The 22938-nt window shown below is 44.8% G+C and overlaps 1 protein-coding gene and 1 long non-coding RNA gene across 6 annotated transcripts in view; one reads left to right on the plus strand and one right to left on the minus strand.

Moving 5' to 3' along the window:
- The window catches only part of KCTD1 (potassium channel tetramerization domain containing 1), a 67643-nt gene extending 61061 nt beyond the window's left edge, over window positions 1-6582 (minus strand). Inside the window, exons 1-3 of one of the 5 annotated variants that reach the window (XM_033512241.1) lie at window positions 6079-6297; window positions 5853-6001; window positions 3295-5615 (exon numbers count right to left, since the gene is read on the minus strand). In XM_033512241.1, coding sequence (XP_033368132.1) covers window positions 3295-5145 — 1851 coding nt within the window. In that variant the 5' untranslated portion in view covers window positions 5146-5615; window positions 5853-6001; window positions 6079-6297. Of the gene's footprint in view, window positions 1-3294; window positions 5778-5852; window positions 6298-6411 lie in introns of those variants that run through there. The other 4 variants (XM_019005729.2, XM_033512239.1, XM_019005727.2 and 1 more) reach the window with 4 other exon arrangements.
- Window positions 4285-9817, plus strand: LOC109022477. Its single transcript, XR_002001381.1, has 3 exons — window positions 4285-4372; window positions 7652-7706; window positions 9356-9817. It is a non-coding gene; the product is annotated as an uncharacterized LOC109022477 (long non-coding RNA).
- The last annotated feature ends 13121 nt before the right edge of the window (window positions 9818-22938 follow it).

The following is a 22938-nucleotide window of genomic DNA, read 5'->3' on the forward strand; positions in this document are numbered from 1 at the left end:
GAACAAAGGTAACCAAAGCATTTGCAAGTGACAGGCAACCCTCCTCCCCCATGGCAGAGGCCAAACTATCTTCCTACACCTATTTTTGGCTATTACTACTGTAGTAAGTTCAGCATGTACCCAGTCTATAAAACCCAAAAGCTACCACCACATTGTAGCATCAAAAGTTTAAGCTTTCGCTATTGTTCATCTTTCAGCAACATGGGAGATGAACAACAGCCAAATTACATCTCTCTGTCATCAACTTGAACTGAAGTACTGCTGTCAGTGGCAGGAAAATTGCTACACTTCAGAGCAAATAAGGACTGAAAAGAAAGTTGTGCCATGATGGCTGTATGCTTAAAATACCCTATAAATGCTGCTCTTAAGGCTAAAACCTAAAGCAATAGTTGGATCAAGACAAACATTAATGTACCATTCCTGAGCTCTGGAAAAGGCTCCTATAAAGCCTGTGTTGAAAAGACAATTTGAGGCTAAAACAAAAAATGGGAGCTTCAACACAAAAGCATAAAATAAACATTCTTGCTCAGATAGTCAATGCAAATTGAAGACACCTCATTTAGTACTTTCATCTTCCACACTTTACTTAATGCTAGTAAAAAAAAAGCACAGTATAAAGATGCTAAGAAACCCACACATTATGCCACCACTTTTTCACCGGAGTATTGCACAAATCCATGAGTTCAGCAGACCCCTGGAAGACTAACTACAGAGACAACCAATAAACCACAAACTTATGACCTTCATGTTTTCAAGGAATCAAAAATATTTGTCAACAGTGGAATTTAGTGTCATGGTACTTGATGAGATATATTCAGTAAAAAGGCCTAGAAACTCTTTGTTTATAATTAAGCAATAACGATTGAGGGTCAGGGCATTTCCTGAAGATTAATGACCGGTTGGAAGAGTCAATGGCTTGAGGCAATGCCTTGGGCCATTAACCTCATCCAGTCATTAATTTCCCCAGGAAATGCTCTGGACCTCGATTAGTGTAAGTATCATAAAAGGTAGCTAGAGAGAAAAAGTTTAGCATTAACATTCTCCCAAGGAAATCCATTCCACAGTCAGTATTTTTTCATTTTGTCACATCCCAGAAGTGCATAACTTAAAACTGACACAAGAAAAATTGGTGATAAAAAAGGGAGAATTTTTTTTTTTTTCTTTTAAAGACTTAAATGAATGAAGTTTGTAGCAAAGGCAAGATTCAGGTACAAAAGTTACTGGACACCTTGTTTAACTCATGAAATTGTGAATGGAGGTAAACATTTCCATATAATTACTGAAAAAACCCCACACTCTCTAGTTCTAGTACCCTTGCTGATTGCTCATCTTCTTTCTTGATACACTTAGGAAAACACCAGATGCCTGTGTACTCTATTTAAGCTATTTCTCCCTTTCTCCCCACAGCCTGCTGTTAATGAGAATTACAGCTCCGAACGCTTCCTGTAGGAAGCACGGCTTTACAACAAACACGACAGCAGCTGGATTTCTCCTCACCTAAGCTTTATGCAAGTGTGAAGGGATTTGTGGGCCAGGGTAGAGATCGAGTTATCTAGTCTGACACCTGAAAGTACCAGGACATCTCATTTAACAGCTTAAAGACACACACGCCCTGTGACCACTGACTGCTCTGCCCAGTTCCCTCTTCCCCTTACCAGACACACAGTGCGGTGCTCCTTCTAAAAACTAAACTATATCCGAAGTTTCAAAATTACTTTCAAGAACATTAAAAGCAAGGGGAAGAATCTAGGGTTAAATACAGTGAGGAGCATTAGCTTTTACCTGAAATAATGAGCTAGAACAAAAACATTATCTGCACATAATCAAGCCTCTAAGCCATTCAGAGACACCAGATACACACAGCAGGAGATCAAGCTACAGTACTCCACTGAAGTGGTCCAAAAAAAAGCCTCCCTGGAAGAAAGGAGAAGTCACAGGTATCTTAAAGAACATAGATGCTTATGCAGGCATTCACTGGGAGCCCTGCCCTCCCCCTCCCCACCCCGATTAGCCTTCAGGCTGGTTGATTAGTTGGCAAACTGTTTGAAAGGGTCAGTCTGTCCAGAACTGGTATTTCCACTCGGGAAACAGCTCAGGCATGTCATATACCTGTGCTTGCCCAGCGCCGCGCTCTCTGGCTGACGGCTGCGATCCCTGTTATTACTTGACACAAGAATGTCAGAGGGGTTTTGTAATCATGTAGGGCAGCCAGCAGTAAAAGCTCTTGCCTGAAACGCGGTATTTTATGGGGCACAACGTAACTGCATGCGCTTTACAGACTTAGTTAGAACGACTTCCAAACTTCAAGCCAATTGCAGAGGTGCAGTGAGTGTTTAATTGAAGTAATTTAGCTCCCGCGCTGAAACACCCGAGAGGAAAGTGCTGTTGGAGGGGATGGGGAGCAGGCAGCAGCACGTGCTGGCACACAGCAGAGGGGGCTCCGCAAGGCACACATTAAGGCACAGCTCAGCAGCGTTTTCGACAACACCGTTTTACCTTAAAGAAATACATCTAATGAGTTTGGGCTCATTCCACAGCTAAGCTGCACCTAAACCCGTTTAATTGTGCTCTTACTGTATATTTCACCACTATGGTAACTAATGCAACTAAAGACAATTTGCCTTAAAAAAAAAAAAAAAAAAAAGGATCACTGCCAGGAAACAGAGCTATTTTAAATAAACAAATACAAGATGAATGCAATTGCCATATTAACCCTCTTGTTAACTTCTGAAGTTTAAAATTACACCCTCATTACTAGTGTGTAATTGAGTATTCTCTCGGCTGTTTCCTGCATTTGAGGTTATTCAAATAGTTCATTAGCACATCAAGAACACCACACATACTAATGATACCTGATGCCCCTATCTACTATTCTGGCCCGACTTTCATAAGTTACATCTCCTGCAAAAAGAGAAATAAAAGAGAGGGAAAATAAATAAAAAGGAGGAAAAGGGGAGCCCATAGGGCTGAGCTGTCAGTGCTGCCAAGGGGGAGCATGGCAGAACACAGGCACCATTCAAATCCAACACCCAGGCACACAGTGAGTGGCCACAGGACCAGTGGCAGGGAACGAAGAGATTGCGGGGACAAGTAAGTTGGATAACTCGCGTCTGGGCTCTTTGGGTGCCTGAAGAGTGAGCGTGACCCCAAGAGCCACCCCAGTGCTGGCAGTGTGCCTCAGTGCCCAGCCTTGGGGGAAGAAAGGAGGGGGGCAGTGCAGACTATGTGGGGCAGGGTGAGGGGTTGCCACTTTTTTTTTTTTTTTTTTTTTTTCCTTTTTCTTTTTCCGGTTACCTGTGTGGGGGAAACAATAGCAGGTGAAACTACTGTGGGTGAGGTGGTGCTTCTGTGCCCATTTGCTTCGGGGAGGAGGTGAGGCAAGGGGTCATGTTTCACTGAGACCACCACCACGGCTGGCGCAGCGGCATCCAGGGGCTCAGCGGGGCGGCGGCAGAGTCTTTTGGGGGAGGCAGAGGGCCCACAAGCGTCGCCGCCAGCCGCAGCCCCTGCTGGGAACACTGCCTCGTAGAGCGCCCGCTTGGCCGGGGCCACCGTGGCCGCTTCTGCTTTCACTGGCGCAGCGTCACCGTCTTTGGGCAGCACATAGGGGTTGGCAGCGGGTGGCCGCGGCCGAGGTCCACCATTGAGGGCGGCAGGGGTGTAGCAGCCCCCGCCAGCGGGGTGGTGGAGGAGGTGGTGGTGGTGGGGAGGGGGGTGGTGGTGGTGGGGTGGCTGCAGTCCTCCCAGCTTGGTGCCAATGCCAGCGATACTGTTGAGGGTGGCAATGGAGACGGCACCAATGCAGTGGTTGGTGTAGGTCTTGGAGAGCTTGGCCGCCTTGGAGAGCATCTGCATGCGGGTACCCAGGAGGTTCTTCCCGATGGCCTTGTTCTCGTACCAGGTGATGTCACCCTCGCTGCAGTGGTCCCGCGGGCGCTGGAAGAAGGCCTTGCAGAGGGGGTTGCGCTTGGAGAGGTACTTGACAAAGCTGGCGTAGGGGCAGAACTCTGTGCCAGTCTCATACATGCGAGGCAGGTTCTCCTCGTCACTGCTCTCCGCCCGCTTCTTGCTCCAGGAGGACGAGCGCGACTTGTGGTAGGGCCCCAGTGCCTTGAAGTAGACGAACTTGCGTCCGTCCTCATCCACGGCCAGCCCAAACGAGTCCTCCTCCAGCTCCCGCTGGTTCTCCCGGCCCCGGGTGCAGAAGTACATGCAGGTCTCAAACCAGACCTTGTTGAGGAGCCCGAAGGGGCTCTGGGTGCTGAACACGCTGCAAGTGTAGAGCTTGCGGAGGTCGGCGCGGGTGATGGCCTGCTTCTGCACCACCGGCCCGGCGCCCTGCTCCTCCAGCTTGCGGATGACAGCGGCCAGGGTGAGGTTGGCGGCGCGGAGCTCGGGGTCCTTGGTGAGGTCGAGGGTGCGGCAGTAGGGCGGCTCGTTGAGGTAGCGGTTGAGGGAGCTGCGGATGCTGATGAGGGAGGACTTGGAGTAGAGCTGCCCGCTCTTGGAGCGCGCCTCGGCGTAGAAGGAGCGCAGGACCCGGCAGAGCGCCCCCTTGTCCATGGTCTCGAAGTCGGGGCTCTGCGCCTTCTCGCTCAGGTACTCGCGGAAGATGCGCACGGCGTAGCGGGTGGCCAGCCGCGTGTTCTCGCTCAGCCGCGCCCGCTCCGGCCGCTGCAGCAGCAGGGCCGCCTCCAGCTCCGCGTCCTCCGCCGCCCCCCCGGGGCCGCCGCCGCCGCCGCCCCCCGGGGCAGCCGCCGCGGCGCCCCCCGGGGCAGCCCCGACGCCGCTGCTGCCGCCGCCCGGCGTACGGCCCGGGGCGGGCGGCAGCGGCTCCGTCTCCTCCTCGCCGTCCCACTCCAGACCCATCTCCTCTTCCTCCTCCTCCTCGTCCAGCAGCAGCCCCCCATCGGCTCCGTCCTCCTCCTCCTCGTCCCCCGTTATCTGCACCTCCTGGATCTCATCCTCCTCCTCGCCCTCCTCCTCCTCGCCGGCGCTGCAGTAGCGGTGCGGGCGGGGGGCGACGCCGCGGCCGGACGGCCGGTCCCCCGCATTGTTCCCGCCGCCTCCGCCGCGTCCGCCGCCCCCTCCGCCGCCGCCGCTCCACTCTCCGCCGCCGCCGCCGCTGCCAGGCATTCTCGCCATATTGCCGTCTCCCTGCCAGTCCTCGGGCAGGGCGCATGCGCTATATTGGACCGCAGCGCTGGAGCGCTTTTGTGTTTTAATGACCTTCAGCTACCGGGAGGCAAAGCCGGGCTCTTAAAGGGGCCGCGCTCCCACTGGCGGCGGCGGGGAAGGGGCGGGAGAGGTTCGGATGGATGGGGAGGAGGCTGAGTCGCGCTGAGGGGGTACCGCGGGGAAAAGGAGCCGTACTTACCGCGCCCGCCGCTCACCTCGGGTCCGTCCCGTCGAGCAGCGCTGAAGGGCGCCGGGCGCGGGGGGGGAACCGCCGGGCAGGTGCGCCCCGGCCCGGAGGATCCCCCGCCACCCCCGGCGCCCGTCCCACCTCCCCATATCCGAAAAAGAAAGCGCTCCACGTATGGAGCGGCTCTTTCGGTAGGGACGGACCGCCACCGAGCTGCTACGACGCCTCGCACCTCCTCGTTCCACAGTAACTTAAACACAGACCAAAAAGGAAAGGAAAAAACCCGCAAAGCGAAGAAAAGAAAAGAGAAACCAAACAAAAAAACCAATCAAAACCCAAACACACGCACACAAAAGACTCGGCAGCCTGTGCTTGTCCGCAGCACGGCTCAGACCTCGATAGGATGCTGCCGGGAAGCGGGCGGAGGACCCGGCCCCGTTCCCCTCCTGCCGTACTGCCGCGACATCGCCCGCCGCCGACCTCGCACCTTTAGTCGGGAGCCCGGATTTCGGTCGAGGGGCTCGGGAGGAGACGGGCGCTCGGGGCATTGCATCCGTGCGGCTCGGAGTCCGCCCGGGAACAGCCAGTTGGTAGCCGCGGCGCTCGCTCGGCTTGCGGGAGCCCCGGCGAGGCTGGCTGCGGAGAGGGAGCAATAAGGACTCGGGGGCTGACGGGCGCTCCGGGCCGCCCTCTTGCTCGCTGGGGCTGCAGACCTTAGGGCAGCCGGAGGGGCCTCGGCCCCCCCGTGCCGCCGCTGCCTCCCATTGCGCTCGCGTTCTTCCTCCGCTACCCTCCTCAGCGACGGAGCAAAAACCCGAGGGGACTCCCGTAGCCGGGGTGCGGAGCCGCCGGACCCAATAAGGCCGCTTTGCCTTATTGGCAGAGGGGAGCCCCGGAGCGGCGCAGCGCGGGCGGGGGGCGCGGAGCCCTGGCTCAGCCCTGCCCCCGCCGGCCCGCGCCCCCCGCCCCGTGCGCGCCCGCGGGGCGCTCCGTCCCCGCCCGGCTCTGCCCCGGGAAGGCGGCTGGCTGCACACTGCCTTCCTTACCCTGCCTGCCCGGGAAGGGTCCTTGGCCGGGCTGGGCTCGGGCAGGAGCGAGGGCATAAGCCCACGGCCGCGCACCGCGGGGAGAGGGAGCCTGTCCCACTCGGGACGGGAGGGGATGAGGTGGGTACCCTGCCGGTAGCACCCCCGCTGTCCAAACCAAACTGCCCCACAGAACTCGCTCCTCGTGCTATTTGGCCGGGACATTTCTTTTATTCGGTACGATGAAATAAATATTCATTACGACTGCTGGCTACACCTGAAATTATAACCCTAATTGCAGAGCTCTTGGCCTGAGTTTACCACATTTGCTGCTTACTCATCCGTAAGAATTGCTCAGCGCCGGGCCCCAGCCGTGGTGGTTCCCTTTGGGAGGGCTCGGTGCCCGCCGGTGCTGGGCAGTGCCGAGCGCCGTGGCCGCTCCCGTGGGGCAGAGACCGACGGCCACGGACGGGGCGGCCCGGACAGCTCCAGCTCTGGCCGTCCGGGGAAACGTGGGATGTCAAAGAAGGGATGTGCAAATTGTTGAGCAAATTAGGCCAATTCGAAATAAATAAGCACTGCGGGAAGAGAGGCTGCCACTCCCGGGAAATAATTGAAGAGAAACCCGGCACTGTTATATTGATGTAAGCCTGAAGTAATTACACGAAGGTCAAAGTTGTTGCACGCACTACAGAAGTTGTGCTCACTGTAGTTTGAGAGCGGATTATGTTCCCTCTTAGGTCGACGGCACATATATAAAATTCTGTTTTTTTTTTTTTTCCTATGCACGTAAGAGTACATAAATAAGGGTTTTCTTTCCCTTGTCGTACTTTATCTGTAACCTAATCCTGAAACAGTCTCAAAGACCTTCCCATGAGAGAGACCAGATGCTGAAACAGATAGCTAAAAGAAACAATACCTTGTTGTGGTTAAAAGCTAAATGTCCCAGACAAACTCCTTTTAAGAGCTATTACAACCCACTCTAGAAGACAGAGACCTGCAAGGCTTGCAGCATGAACTTTTTTTACAGAGATTATTTTTCTTTATTGTTCCCGTAAATACTAAAAATTACGTGATAGGCACCGACCTTTGATTCTGTCTTAAGATCGTTGAAGCCACTTTTTTTAAAAGACCTTTTCAGAGCCATATGAGTGCAAAAGGTAATTGAATATTTTTTTTTTTAACTTAAAAAAAAAGATGAACACCAGGTTGACAGCTTCTGTACTTGGATGTTCATTTAATCACCATTTTCTGATTACAGGAGGTGAACTATGTTGACAGACTTGCAGATGAATATGCAGCCCAGTATACGAATAGTAAGTATAAAGGACATAAAGAACTTGCAGTGAGGTTGGAGGGGAAAAATGTATACGGAGCATCCATATTACACATATCAAGTGGAAGCACCTCAGCAGCCAGGGGGAATTCAGAGAGTAGCAAGTGAGGTGTTCAGAGTGCTGCAAGTGTCCGTAACTGGGAAGACACATGCATAAGTTATATACCTGTACAGCCGATATGCATATAGGAAAGTTAATCATATACATATATGTTAACTTACTATTTGTCTATGTTCCTAAAAATAGCATTAACCTAGTCATTTGTATTCCAGAAGTTTAAATCCTATTGTTCAAGCTCTCCAGTTAGATAAGGTAATCGAACTGCATTCCAAAACTGACAGAGTTGCACAAGGTTGTCTAATGTGAGCTGGCATATAACATTAAACTTACATCCACTCCACCCTCCACGTCACTAATCAGAGGTTTATCCTGCTGAGAGCTCTGTGCAGGCATAGACAGCATTCTGCATTCTCCCCTAGGACTCAAGGTTTGCGGCTGATTCTCAAATATGTCCTGTCCGCACTTGGAGAACACATTTTATTGCTGCTGTCAGTAAAGAAGACGTGATACCCACAGAACACTAATAATGGACTGGCCTCACTGAGGATTATCCTTATGAGTACTTGGAGATCAGTTCATATGCCACAGAATGAGCATGCCAGTTTAAAAACCAAAACAACCTTCTCCATGAGTCAGGTGGTTTACAATAAAGGTAGTGCTTGTTACGACATTGGCAAATAGTTTCAGGTCTTTCTTCACTTCTTTTTTAAGCTACTCTTGCCCCTGGCCTTGCTTCTGGCAAGCAGAGAGCTTGCTAGAGCTGTGTTCTTTGACAATCAGCTATTGTGCTAAAGCTTTCCACAGCCCAATTCTCCTTCAGACTAACACAATCTACTTCTCCCGTAGCTGCTGTAAGTGGTTATTTCATTTACAGCCACCTAAACCTTCATGCTTTGGTGAGTCTTGGTAGGTATTTCATCATAAGGCTTCACGAGGAACTAAACTGGAATACCCCCAAAAACCAAGAGGCAAAGAAAAACCATTGGGTCTCTTTGCTTCTTAGGATCCTGTCTAGGCATCTAGAAAAGGTTATTTAAAACACAGTGCTTCAAACAAAGTTGTGGGTCAACCGTAATGCTGGCCACCTGGCATTTTTTTAAGGGAAATAACTTTTCCTCCATGTACACTTTTACTGTTAGTTTAAATACAATAAACTTTTTTTTTTTTTTTTTAATGTCTTAATATGTTTTCTAAACACAAGATGTTTTCACTGTAGAGGCAGGCTATGTGGAAATAGTATGAGAAATCCATATTGACACTACAGAACTAGAAGGCAAATAACACTTGGGACTCTTGGAAAATTCACTTAGGGAAAAAGCATGTCCTAGAAATCCTTCTCCCACCCAGAAACATGCAGTTTTGAGATAAGCTTTTTTAGCATTTTAGAACTGTCACTTCAAATGCTAATTCTGTTTTTATTTTACTGTGTTATTTTTGTATATGGTATTTCTACTTGTTTCATTACTTTTTCATACTAGGGACAGCTAATGCTAACGTGTAGTGTGCTATCACAGATTTTAAATCGCCTTTATTTCAATTCTTTTTTTCTTTTTCTTTTATTTTTTTAGCATCTCCCATCTGTGTGGCAATGAAACAGCTACATATAACTCAACAAAGGAGACATTGATTTAGTAAAGTGAGGATGTATCCATCAGCACTAAGTTGCAGCTGTTCTTAATGGATTTTAAAACACAAAAGCTATTTCACCTCTTAGATTGTCATATTATGAAATGTTAGTAATACTTGCACATATCAAAGCACCAGCTACCACCCAAACCTTGTGAAACGTGAAGGAAGCATCAAGCCAGCCCCCTTGTGAAGCTCCCTGGTGCCAACCAAAAGCCTATTTTCCCAGTATGCTTCTATTTTATTTCTTTTTTCCCCACTGATATATTTTGCTGTTACTCACTGCTTGCTTTATTTTTTCTGCTTTTTTTCTTTTTTTTTTTTCTAAAGCAATATTTTTGTTGCTGAGGCCATGATTTGTTTCCTGATTGCTTTGTTTTCAAAATAAACCAGAGAAAACGCGAGTCATCATCTTTGTAAGAAAGAACACATCCAGTGCTTGGCAAATTAAAAGGCAAGACTTCGCAAATCACCTTTATTTTCAGTGTCAAGCAGCTGGAGCATTTTTGCTTCCAAAAATATAGAAGAGCTATGTTGTCAGACAGCTTGGAGAGAGGCAGGTAATAAATTGCATTGTGCTGCATAAAGGTTTTAAGGGTCTTTTAAAATGTGGTGCAGGTAAGTTGCCAGGAGATATATTAGGGCTCTTATTTAGCTGCATTTCAGTTTGTGTTTGTCTTTGCTTCTCTGGTGTTGAGGGCACTCAGAACAAATTGGTTGGTCTGTGTGGCACAGTGGTACCTGGTTAAAGTTGCTCTAGTGGTTGTCTGATCATTTCTATGAACCACTGACAATGAACAGCCCGGTGTATTAGCAGCACAAAGTTTACTCTCCATGGAGGGGGAAAGAGCTCTTTCTATCCAGGCTGGAAATTGGTTAGTTTTTATTTCTTCTCAACAGAGTCCATACATACTACATGAAGGTGAGGGAAATTTAGAAGGACCAAGCCAGTAACTCAAGAAAGGGAGCTCCAAAGAGAAAGATCCCTGTGAAACCCCAAAGCTTATAGGTGGTATAGGTCTAAGAACAAGATTTCACTTCATACTCTGTTTTAAGTACTATGTAATAGAGCATAACTTTATGCTGTATTGGATATGGAGCTCTTGAAATCCTATTTTCTGATCATAATCTTCCAGTAAAAGTTTATTTTGAACTATGAGTTGAGGCTGGAAGTCACACTAGGCTGGATGAGGTCTAGAAATGCAGGGAGGGACAACTGGTTATATGATAGCAAGGTCTGGGTAAGAAAACTCCTTGAACATTTCTTTAAGAGACAAGGAAAAAAAAACCCAAAAAACTGAATCCAAACAAGAATGTAATATCATGAAGAAGGGCACTTTCCAACCCGTTTCTGGTTATGGGTCTTGTCTCAGTTCCCTTTTTCATATTGATTATCTCATATGGATTTTATCTCGGTTCCTTTTACCGTCCCCATTGCACGACCCAAAGTTTCTGTGTTGCCGTGAGGTGTGCTAAGCACTGAATCCCACGCAGGGCCAGAGGTAGGGCTTTACACCTCATGCAACTTATTCATACCAGGCTTTTCTCAGAGCATGGGGTCCTCAAGGGACAAGACCACAGCTGGCCTCCAGCCCAGCATGGAAAAGGGAATCTTCTTTTGACCGCCGACTAGTGGCTGTAAAGCCTCTTTATACCATGAATTCACTGCCAATATACTTTTGTTTTGATTTAGTGACTGAAATAAACTGATTATTCCCCTTTTCCACCAGTATTATGTCTGTGTCATCGTGAATTTGGAAATTCCCTTTCAGGTATTTATGTAGCAAAAACCCCAGTACCAATGGTCTGTCTTCTTGGATTTTCTTTTCTCAATTGAGTTATCTCAGCTGGGTTGACACAAACCCAATTTAAGCAACTCTAGAATTGTGTGAGTTCAAAGGAAGCCCACAGAGGGTGTAAACATACTGTTAAACACTGTCAGAGCCCTGCTCACGCTGTCACCCAGACCCACCTTTCTGCTGCTGTTGAATTTTAAGTTACACTAACTTGTAAAGCGGCATTCGAGTAGAAGAGAATAAATGCATAGGTCATATGAAAAAAGAGTACTGGGATAAAAGAAGTATAGCAATGTTTACTGCCAGACTCCATCACCTCCTTTATCAGCGTAATTTAATTAATACCAAGAAAAAAATGGTAGAACACGTGTCAGAATATTAAAAAGTAAGCAAAGTCCTTTATGTAAAACCACTTGCATTAACTAAATGTTCCCACTGTATCTGTCTTCAGGTGAAACTGGGGTAAAAGCCTCAGGATACTGTCAGGACTTTCATTTGAGGTTTAAAGCCAGAGGCCATAAAGGACCTTTCAGGTCTCTTTGCAGTTTGCACCTGCATTTTGCTGTATTTTAAGTTACAGAGAGTAAAGCCTGGAAAAGCAGAAAACCTGAAATGATTCAGAGAAAATATAAAGGAAATTTATAAAGTTTAGTGAAAAAGACTGGATGAATTGGATGTACCTCTCTTTCTTCAGCATCAGATAATAAAACAGATGAAAAATACCTTCTAGCATCTGGTAAGCATCAATATTTTTTAAGAGTTTGGCATTAAAAAAAACACTTCTGCAATTGTTGAGAATGCTTAACTGCAAAGCTTTCTTGTCCATCCCTGAATTGTACTGTGCTTTGAATAGCCTTGCTTTTTCTATCCATGAAAGGTTAAGCTGGGCTTGAATCAAAGTTTTCTTTATTTGAAGATCAAGGCTAAAACTCAATTTCTTTTTACAGAACAAAAGGTATCATCAAATAAATTAAAATAATCTAAAAAATCCTAGAGCAAAGATTTTGCACATTCATGAACTGAATTATACAACTACAAGCAGATAGCTATTTGCCAGTTAAGACCCTGCTTTTAGTAGAAATGAGCATTGTTAAAACAACCAAGAGAAAAATTACAAACTCTTCCTTTGCCTTGGACAAAACAAGGTCACATTTGCAATTTGTAGTGCTTGATCTCTCCATTAGCAATCTTGGCAAAGGTTTATCAAGTTATTCTGTATAATTTCCTTCAAGTTGTGAGTGTGTCACTTGGTCTGTTATGGAGCTGTTCCTTCAGTTTACTCTGTGTTTACCTGTGAGTTGTCACACTTGTTCTTGCTGATCGGTGTCAAAAGGAAAAAAAAAAAAAATAAAGCAAGTGTTTAAAATCAAAGCTTCAGTGTGGAAGGATATAAACTGTGAAATCCAGACCCATTGCTTTCATTCTGGCTTTAGTGATCATAGAAACCTGCTGTAGGGCAGGACTAATCTGCCAGAAAATTATTATTGAGCCCTGGTAACTCAGATATATGTGCAGACTTGAAAACGTTGTTTTTTGTGCCAACTCCAGGTCCTACAAGAACCTCACACGGTATCCTCCACCTGGCTCAGAAATACGCTATGTTCCACTGTAAAGAGCAGGAAATTTGTTAATTCCCAAGCAGCTGTGAACAATTTAATCTCTTTCCAAACAGCCCAGCATCCTATTCCAATTCAGAGTTTCTTAGGGGATGGATAGTTTGAAGAGCTGGTGAGAGATAATAGGGTTTTTCTTTCAAGGCCATTCCTATTGATTTGGCCTCGACAGTAGCATCTTGATAACAGGGTTGCCAAATCTCAGAGCTTCATGATACTTGGTTGGAGTTTCCTCCTCCATATGCTGGAACCGAGAGGTTTAAAATTAGTCTTTGGCAGACATCTTTGAAATCTTGAATTTCTGCTCTGTAAATACTTGGAAATCAGGTGTCAAGCCACAGTTTCGTAATTTTAGGAAGAAGAAATCACTGTAAGATACGATTAAGATTTTATTCTGAACGCTAGTGGTTGGAACTCCTGGGATTTCCCAGATAAAATTGCCTCTGAGAACTGAGCTGATGACTTGAATTGGTTTTCTGGATAAGTCTCTAAATTACTGACTTTTTTGCCTCACATATTTCTTAATCAAAAAATCACCATCCAAATCCTACACAAGCCATTTTTGCTACCTCTTTGGCAATACGTTTAGAAGAGTCAAAGAATCACAAAGAACTACTTCAAGAAATTCATACCCAGATATCTTTGAGTTCTCAGAACCAATAACTTTTTTGTTCTTATTATCAGGACGTCTCTGCACTCAAAAATGGTTGTGTAGGTATTTAAGCCAGCTGTACTTTTTAAACAGGCTTGCACCTGATACAGTTTCCATGGGAGCTGCTTGGTCCTCAGCCATTTACAAACATGTCTGCTTATGTAGATAATTAAATTAGAGTTAGTGAACACAGTGTTCTTCTGAACAGCTGATCTTCGGTCTTTCTGGCACACTGGCAGTAGAGTGAAGGGAAATACATTCTTTCTATGGTTTACGTTTTCTGTACCACATTTTTCTTTTCCTTAAGACTAGCTAGATGTGATTTTCTGGATACTTTACCAAAATCTCCTACTATTTCACTGTATTTTCAGCAGTTACTCCTGGATTCTCCACAACTCCAGACAGAACATTTAATCATCTTAGTTCTTCTATTTTCACTGGAGTTCCCAAATTTTTAAGCTTTCATTTGGTCCAGCATGATCTATTGGGTTTGGCTTACACAAGAATGTTTCACAGTAGTGTCTAAGAACTATTTTAATTCCATCAGAAAGTAGTGGAGTTTAAGTACTTAGGAATGTCAGTCATGTCTAAAGTGTAGAGGCAGAATTATAGGAACTTTGTTTTTAAAGCTAAATGGATCAAAGAATCTGAACAATTTTCAACGTTTTTTTGGGACAGGCACTGTATTTTGAAGGAAGTCATGGATTAATTTTGTTAACCCATTGCTTCAAATGAGTTTGTCAGATCCCAAATAGTGAGGGACAGGCTTTTGGCTACTGAATTCCAGTTTGGCCACTAGTGCCTGGGCTAACTAGGGAAGGGTAGAGAGAACCCCACACGCAGCTGAATAAACTAGAAAAATCCTGATGTCCTACTGAGGTCAGCAGCACGAATTAGCATCCACAGACAGGAAATCTCTTTGAACCTGCCTGCTTTGCTTCCTGGCTTTGATTGCATCCAAAATCATACAGGGAAATTATTCTGATGCTGTATCATGCCAGAACCACATGGTGGGCTGCTCATGGGCTAGCCTGTCCACCCAGGACTTTTATAATCATTCTTACTTACTGAGCTTGCTGAAATTTTGTTGTGTGGAGGATAGAAACCCAGAGGCCTTTTGATTGCTCAACAGAACAAGTTTGACCCTTGCAGGGGTACCTGTCTGCCTGGCTCTTAAGTTCTGTGAGGTCCAAGAAGCCTGGTACTATTCTAGGAAGTCATGTTGAGAATTCCAGCCCACGGCAGGAGTACCAGAAATACACAGAAGCTCCAAACCTCCTCCATGTTGGGGATTTTTTCCAGGCCTTCATTTCTTTATACTTTCTGTCCACAAACTGAGCTTCCATGAAGCTTCATCCTAGTGCCATGGACAAATGCCACAACCTCCCTTCTCTGTGCTGCTCAAAAGCCTACCTGAGGTGTAGGCTGCTGAATTCTGGTTTTGTTCATGCTCTCTGAAGGACTGCTCCATCTCTTAAGCTTTCTCTAGAGCTGAGTGACTGTTGATAAAACAACAAATGTACTTAAGTCCAACACTTTTTCAGTATTTTTTGGTAAATTAGTGGAGCAATATCTGAAAGCTTTTAGCATTATACCTGCTGGTCAATAGAACAATTTTGAAATAAAGAAATAAGAAAAGTTTTCACTATTTGAAAGCTTCAGAAAAATAAAGCAACATTTTCCAGCATAATTTGAATATAAGCACTGTGGTACTTGTATTAGACAAGGCTCCTCCACACAGTATGTCAGTAATAATACATTTTTTAATGAAAGGTGGCAAATATTTGCCCTACAGTAGTAGTTTCTGAAAGTCCTATGCATAAATGATTATTTTAATAGGCAGTAGGCAAGCTATCACTTGCTTGTATGAAAGATTTATCCTTCATTTTAACCTCAGAGAGAGAATCATCCCTCTCAATTTCTTCTGCTTTGCAGAAAGGACATGAAACAAACAGAAAATGTTGAGAATGTTCTACAACTTTAATTGGAATAAAAAAAATAAACCAAAGCAAAAAAACTACTTCAGCTGAAAACTGACTAATGTAAATAAGGAAACAATCAAAAACAGTTAATAAAACTTCTGGCTTTGATTACACAATTGTTTGACACAGTGCTAAAAGAGTATATCTCTCAAGTGTGTGTAAAATGTTGCCAAATCACAAAATAGTACACAGAAGTGGGAAAGGATTTTATTGCATTGGCATAACCAGTTTGAAGACACTTGGCTGGATAACGAAGACCTTTATCATGTTAAAAACATGATAAAAAAACTTTTTAAACACCTATTACCTAATCCTGCAAAGTACTTCAAGAAACACTCCAAAAGCAAGAAAAGAGAATCTAAGACCACTAGTTGCACCTGTCCTTTTGCATCCAGCCATGAAGAACATCCTTCTGTTCTGGGCTGACACTGCCTGGGTTGACTCTGTTGAATCTGCCAACAGAATAAGGCTTATCAAAAAGACAGGGGAAAGGAGAATTCAGCCTCAGCTGTTTGCAGTCATCTGAGAGCTTCTGGTGATCCATGCCACTCTGTTTGTGCTCACTGCAAAATGCATACACCTTGGGGGAAAATATTAGTAATCTGGGCACAAGAGCTAAAATCTTTCCGGTAGAATAATCTGAATCACATATTTGGCTTCATTTCCTCATGGAAGATATAGAAATTCTGCTTGCTCACTGAAATCAGACATCATTCAACAAACTATTATATTTTTAAAGGACATTCTCAGTAAACTGCAAGGATTCCAAGAGTGCTGCTGTACCCTAATGACACGTGTGAGACCTTAATGTTGATACAGAGCTCAGGGTCATGAAGATTTTCTAGGAGGGAGCAGGAGCTCTAGAAAATCACATCAGCAAAATTAGCAGTGTTGAGGGGAGCTCTTCTTGTATTCATGACAACTAGTCTGACCCATGGTAACTTGCAAAGTCATAACAGAGAGAAGTAAAATTTCACCATGGACATTCCTCTTGAGTAAAGACCTCCTCCACCCCGCCAAAAAACCCCAACCAAACCCTACAGAAATCCAAACCAAACAGATGGCTCTTTCCTCCATTAGCATGCCGTCTTGCTCCTTTTGAACCACTGCCACTGCTGTATCAGTGAGGATTTGATACTGGGATAGCAAGGCTGGGCTGAATTAACCAAGCCACATAAAATGGAACAACAGTGAACAACAGGAAAAGGTGGGGGGATGGAGTTGTACTACAAAAGGACATGAAATAGTTCTGAAATTACTCTCACTCAGGTTGTACTTTCCTCTAAGAATCCCTATGTGCCCTCTAAGTTTGTGGGCAATTAGTCAAACCTTTAGAGCCCTAAAGTTATCCTATTGTCAAACTGTCTACAATTCTAAATTTTGCTTAGAGGAGCATTTCACAGAGGAAGATGTGGCCTGATAGCCTGCTTTTTTGCCCATCAGCAGACACAGTGGATAGAAAGAGTCACTGTAGGAGCATTCCTGTAGCCCTGATCCATTTATGTTCCTTTGGCATATGCAGGCATATTCATGAGCTCTATGTCCAAAACAGGTGAATTATTCTCAGCAGCACAACTAAATTTGAACTCTGTTGTCCTAGTGGAAGGCAGTGGTGGACAGGATTTAGGGCAAGAGCACATTTGACACAGAAAAGATAGGGGACAGATCTAAAGGAGACATAAAAGGATGCTGTAGAACTAGATTTCCTTTATCCCACAGCTGGCAAGAGGTGGGATTTGCCTCTTTTCCCTCCCAGCAGTGACTCTGCCTTGGTGAAGGCAGCAGCAGGAGCAAGTCTCATTTTCTAGGGCTCTGGCACAGATGACATAGACTTGGGACCAGAGCCGATTTGTTCCTCAAGGCAATCTGCTGCCCTCAGCAGATTCTGTCTTGCTAGAGCCTGAGGTCAGCTCTGTTCAAAACCTCCAACAACCTTCTCTCAACAAAAACTTCTGCAGTCACAGGTGAATCCTAAGTAAATTTGCTGTGCAAGAGGAGTTTTCTCCTGGGACACCTGGTAAGGAGTCCAGACAGTGGTGCCAAGCAGCACATATCTTGCAGTCACCTTCATCAGACAGGACCACTTCACCCCAAAGGCGACTGAAAGTGAGCAAAAAGTGGCATTTTAAGGCACACCCAGAGTTCTCTCATTTACCATTTTCAGAATTCTCAAAATATAAGAGTTTCTCTTTGCTCACTCCAGTTGAAAGAAACTAGAAATATAATTTTGATGCCACTGTCAACAGTCCAGCCTTGAGCTGGTAAATCTAGATGATAATTATTCTTGGCCTGGACTCTTCTTTCTTATTCTTCTAAGATGAACTCCTCAGTTTTTCCCCTCTTCCTCATGGATCACACCCAGGTAACTGAAATGCTACACATCAGTCCCAGCTTGGACAGTGCTTCCCTTCCTGATTCATCCTCTGCCCTCTCCAAATCATCTGCTTTCTCCCATGTCCCTTCACCACCTCTTTTTCCTTTGGGAACAGACAGAATTACACATCCATCTGCTTTAACTGTTTCCTACGTTTCTGCTAGGAGAGATTGGGAGGATGAAAGACAGGGAAAAGTGGTGCAGAAAATACACTGAACTGGTATGTGAAGCTACAGTGAACATGCCTTCTACAATCTCCTCCTTCTGCTTTATCTCTTCTTCACAATCCTGTGGAAACCAGGAGGAAACCAGGAGGAAAAAAAAACACTTCATGGCTGTCAGCTTCAAAGCAGGAGAAAAGAAAAACCCCTTCCTCTCTGAGCTGTGATTACATCTCATGATAGAAGACTTCCCACACTTCTATGTGAGAATCCCTGGCTGCTTTCTTGTTCCTATGGGGCCACACAAACAGCTGAACAAACAGCAGTAATATCTGTGGGAAAGACAGGATGATTCTACCCCTCTTTTTCTAAGTTTCTTCATTTTCCTATAACACTGCCTGCCTCCTCAGGAGGTTCCAGCTCCTCACCTTGGCACATGGTGCCCAACCATTGTGATGCTCTACTCAAGGTGGCACCAAGCGCTGCAGTCCTGCCAGGACTGTTGTCCCTAGCCATGTGTGGGGGAATGTCTGTGCTTTCAGCCACGTGTCCTTGCTGGTGTTTGGGTAAAACACTGCCCAGCGCTTGCTAATCTCTAGTATTCATGACCACATGATGTTCCAAAACAAAGCATGAAGAAAGAGATGAAGCCTGGATTATTTTTTAAACAGTGTATTTGGGAGTAGACACTTAATTTCTGTGTTTGAGTTTTCAGACTCCAATAATTTTCATGTCCTGTTCTACCTTTCCCTACTCTTACTGCCTTATCCGTTTATCCTCCACTTCAAACATAAAGGCTAAGTATCCTCCATCCCAAACATAAAGGATAAGGATGATTGTTTTTCTCCTTTTAAATCCAGGAATCTCTTTAATCCTGGATGTGAGACAATGGGAAACAGAGGTGAGAGGAGAGGCTTGGCAATGCAAGAGAGAATGCAATAAACCAGTTATTTCTTTTCCAATCATTAAACTCCACACCCTAGAGTTACTGGTCTTTATGGCAGCCTGGTCAAATAGAAAAAGACGCAGAAAAGCAGAGGAGAAAGGTCCTGTGTTTCCAAACTGATGCGTGGACAAGGTGCCAAATGGTTGCATTTCATTCATTTGCCACAAACTGGGTTAGCTTTGAGCTTGAAGGAGAGAGAATAGCAGGTTTTTAAGTACTGCTTCTGGGTCTGGCATCAACATTTCTGTTGCCATAATGAGTCAGACATCAGAGGCAATACACATGAAAGGATGCAGGCCAATGCCTAGGCAAACAGAGGTGGGAAAGCAGAACTGAAAAATAAGCGCACGTGTCAGGGAAGAAGGACTCTACCCTCACAAAACTTTAGAAATTATAAACTAAATTTCCCTTATTTCATCAAATAAATTCACTTCAAAATAAACCCACTAACACCACCACCAGTACAAAAACCCCTCTAGAATTCTGGGCAAGGTTAATCTGCCAGAGGCAGAGTTTGTTCTGTTAATTGCCATTTGCCATGTACCAATGCCACAGTCCCCAAATGCTCTTGCACATTTCCCATCAGGCAAGCACACACACAATTAAGAACATTTGAGCAGTCATCCTTGGAACTGTGAAAAACATTAATCCTTAAATGAAGGGAAAACAGTCTTCTGAGCCACAGAAACCATGGCCTCAGATGCTCCTTCCCTTTGCCTTTAGCCAGGGCTCCTGAAGGGCTGTTGGATGATTATGGGTAGATAACCGGCTCTGGCGACTGACTATGGGGTGGGAAAGTGCATTGATGGAAAACATTTCAAACTCTGATTTGCACCCTTACCTGGGGGCTTCAAAGCAGTGCAGAGACACATATTTGGTACTTTTCAGCTGTCAAGTAACTCTCTCAATTGCTCTCTTATGCCTCACATTTCCATTGTCTTTTCTTCCTCCTTTCTTTTTCAGACCGTCTTTTCCTCTCTGACTCCTCTTTCATCTTGTATCATCATTACCTAGAGAGTTGGTATGTAGTGCTCTTGTTTACTCTTCCTTGTTCTCTCCAACACTTTATCAAACATAATTGTCGCAAAGAAAATATTTATTCCAAGAAGTTTCAGTGCTCTGCTAACCAACTAGTACAGAATAATCAACTACAGAACTCTAAAAGATCTCCCATGTCCCTTCTTGTCCTCTATTACTAGGCTTCCTTTACTATATCAGGACTTGTCTGTTGACAATTTTACTAATGTGATTTATTAATGGGGAAATTTTAATTTTATTTTGTCCAACAATTGTACTGATAGAGTCTCATCACTGTTAGCACAGTTGCATTGATGTGAAGATACAAGTGGGCATCACCTCTTTGGTCCCGGTTAGATCACAGAAACTGCTTTCCATCTTGGGAATCAGAGCTGCAAAATTTCGTCTTGCAAAATTATGTGGCATAACAACTACTAAAGCACACAGAATTAAATAACCATATATACTCTCTGGTATTACTCTCTTCAATAACCCTCTGGTAGCTCCATTGCTACAGTGTTAGATGGTGTTGATGTGCTACAAGCCAAAATGGTGAGGTCACTGCTCTAATAGGAACACTGTAATGAGGTCCAATATCCACAAAGAACTTGCTGTCACATGTTATTGTTCTGGAGTCAGTTAATGATTAACATGGATTAACTCCTTGTGCCTTATGGACATATCAGGGTTTCTCAAAAACATAGGGATACACAGAGATGCTGTGAGGATTTTGGAATAGATTATATTCTTTAAGATTACATAGTGTTGGAAAGCAAAGGTCTTAGAGAATATTAAAAACATGTTGAATTCCTGACTGCTGCCAAGAATCAGCCATCATTTTACATGTAGTACCTTGGTATTTCAGGCCATGCCTGCCTTGTGTGATCCCACGCATGTGCTGAAAATAAAGAGAACGTGATAAGGCAGCAGAAACATGATTAAGCTTTGATCTGAAAAGGGATCCTGATTCTCTTATGTTGCTGAGAGTTTGTGGGCACCAAAGAGAATATGGTAGGTTTGCTCAGCAAACTGTAAGTGTGACATTAATTCAAATTACCCAACACTGGAGACCTCCATACAGCCACAGCTAAAATAAATCTGTTTCCCCACTAATTAGCTTAAAGCCGCATAGCTATGTTGCTTCTCCTACTGCCACATTTTCTTTTGCACTTAATGATCTAATCACATTCTCCTTTTTCTACAGGGCCTTGCCTCATTCAGTGCCCAGGATGGATGCGACTCATTGAATAGGCATCTGTAGTCCGACAGTTTGTCTCAGATTTGCCTGGAGCTGAAGATACATCCTTTGATTATATCCCTGGCTCTGCTGCAAAGTTTCTGTGATAGGGTACTGGACTACTCACTTAAACCAAACAGAGTGGGCACAAAAACCCTCTTCTTTTTTTTTGCTGTGGGTGTCTGACTGCAATGACTTGAGATCTCATTTGTGAAAGAGCTAAGTGCTCATTACATGCAACTGGGGCAGAATGCTGCAAAATGCTAAATACTCTGAAAAAGAGACACTCAGAGGTTCAAGATTAAAACTAGTAAGGCAGTGTCATCCATGATCTCCCTGGACTGTCGCCCTGAAAATTAAGCCTTCTGATAATGTTTTCATAATTCAAGTTACTTTCTCATGAAAGTCCTGTAAACATAAGTTGTTTATTACATTCCTTCTAAGAAACATCTTTTGATGGACGTTTCTTATGACCAGTGTGCTTGGGAAGGTGGTAGCTTAATTATCCAATCCCTGGTCATTGACAGGAATCTATAAATACTGGAGTATTTTAGTATTTATAGAAAATTTATAGAAAATAAAGTCACTGGTTTTCATTCTGACACTGAGAGTGGTGGTGTGAATCATTTTGTGTCCTTTTGTGACAGACTCCCTTTCCTGTATCCAAAATACTTCTTCCAGTATGACAGTAACAAGTATATATCTGGTAAATTGTAGTTTTGAGGTTTCAAATCCCCATTAGGACAAAAGGAAAACCATTCTGAAGTCTGAAGGGTGGACCTCTGTCTCATACAGGTTCCAGGTGTTACAGCTCTCCTATGTAGTTGCTCAAATCAGCAGACTTTTGGTACTTCTAGATCATTTGTCTACTCAGTTTAACCAAGAAGGCTTTGACCTTCACGATTTAATAATCAAAATTGAAAAATTCCAGCAAAAAGCTTCATTTTTGAGAGACCTTTTCTTGTTGGACAGCTGTTTTGTATACATTCCTGTCTGAACTGCTGAGACTATGGCAGGACTGGGATGAGTATGCCAGTCCCACTGTACAAGTTTTTGTTTGCAAGAGCTGTTGCCCTGGGAGAAGTAAAACTAGGCTTGCAAAGGCATGTCTGAAGTTCATCTGAACTCTTCTGTACCAACTACAGATGTTCCACAGTTCCAGGGGAGCTCTCCTGGCTCAAGTCATCATACCATGCTACAGACATGGAGGGTAACCTACTTCCTTGGTAAGCTCAGTAACTCTGGGCCATCCATCCAACCTCAAGGCCCTCAGGTTTGCCCAGAAGGCTACACTGCTTCAGGCTTAAAGTAGCCAATAGACACAACATTCCATAAACCATTTGAATGAAGCTGGCACCTATGTAAATGTCAAAGATTTATACCTTCTTCATGTACATACATCCCTGTCCACACCACATCTGAATCTCTCCATCTTTGGGAGAAGACAGTGTCTAAGAAGAGAGACCACCTATCCTTCAAGTCTGATGTCCAAGAACAGCAAGGAGCATCCGAAGCAGCCCTATTTGCTAGGCACTACAAAAGCAGGTGTAACCAAAGCTGTTCCAAGGAGAGAAGACACTCGTCTCATCCCTCTTGGACTACAGCCAGCTATTTCTAGATCTTTTTCCAGCAAACCCTCCCACTTTTAGAAGACAACAAAATTTAGGCAAGACTACTAAAAGAGATGGAAATATTTCAGGAGACTGTGGCAGCAACTACAGCCTTTGCTGTCTGGGTTCTGTGCACA

The sequence above is a fragment of the Parus major genome, chromosome 2, assembly GCF_001522545.3.
Source record: "Parus major isolate Abel chromosome 2, Parus_major1.1, whole genome shotgun sequence".
Taxonomy (NCBI): domain Eukaryota; kingdom Metazoa; phylum Chordata; class Aves; order Passeriformes; family Paridae; genus Parus; species Parus major.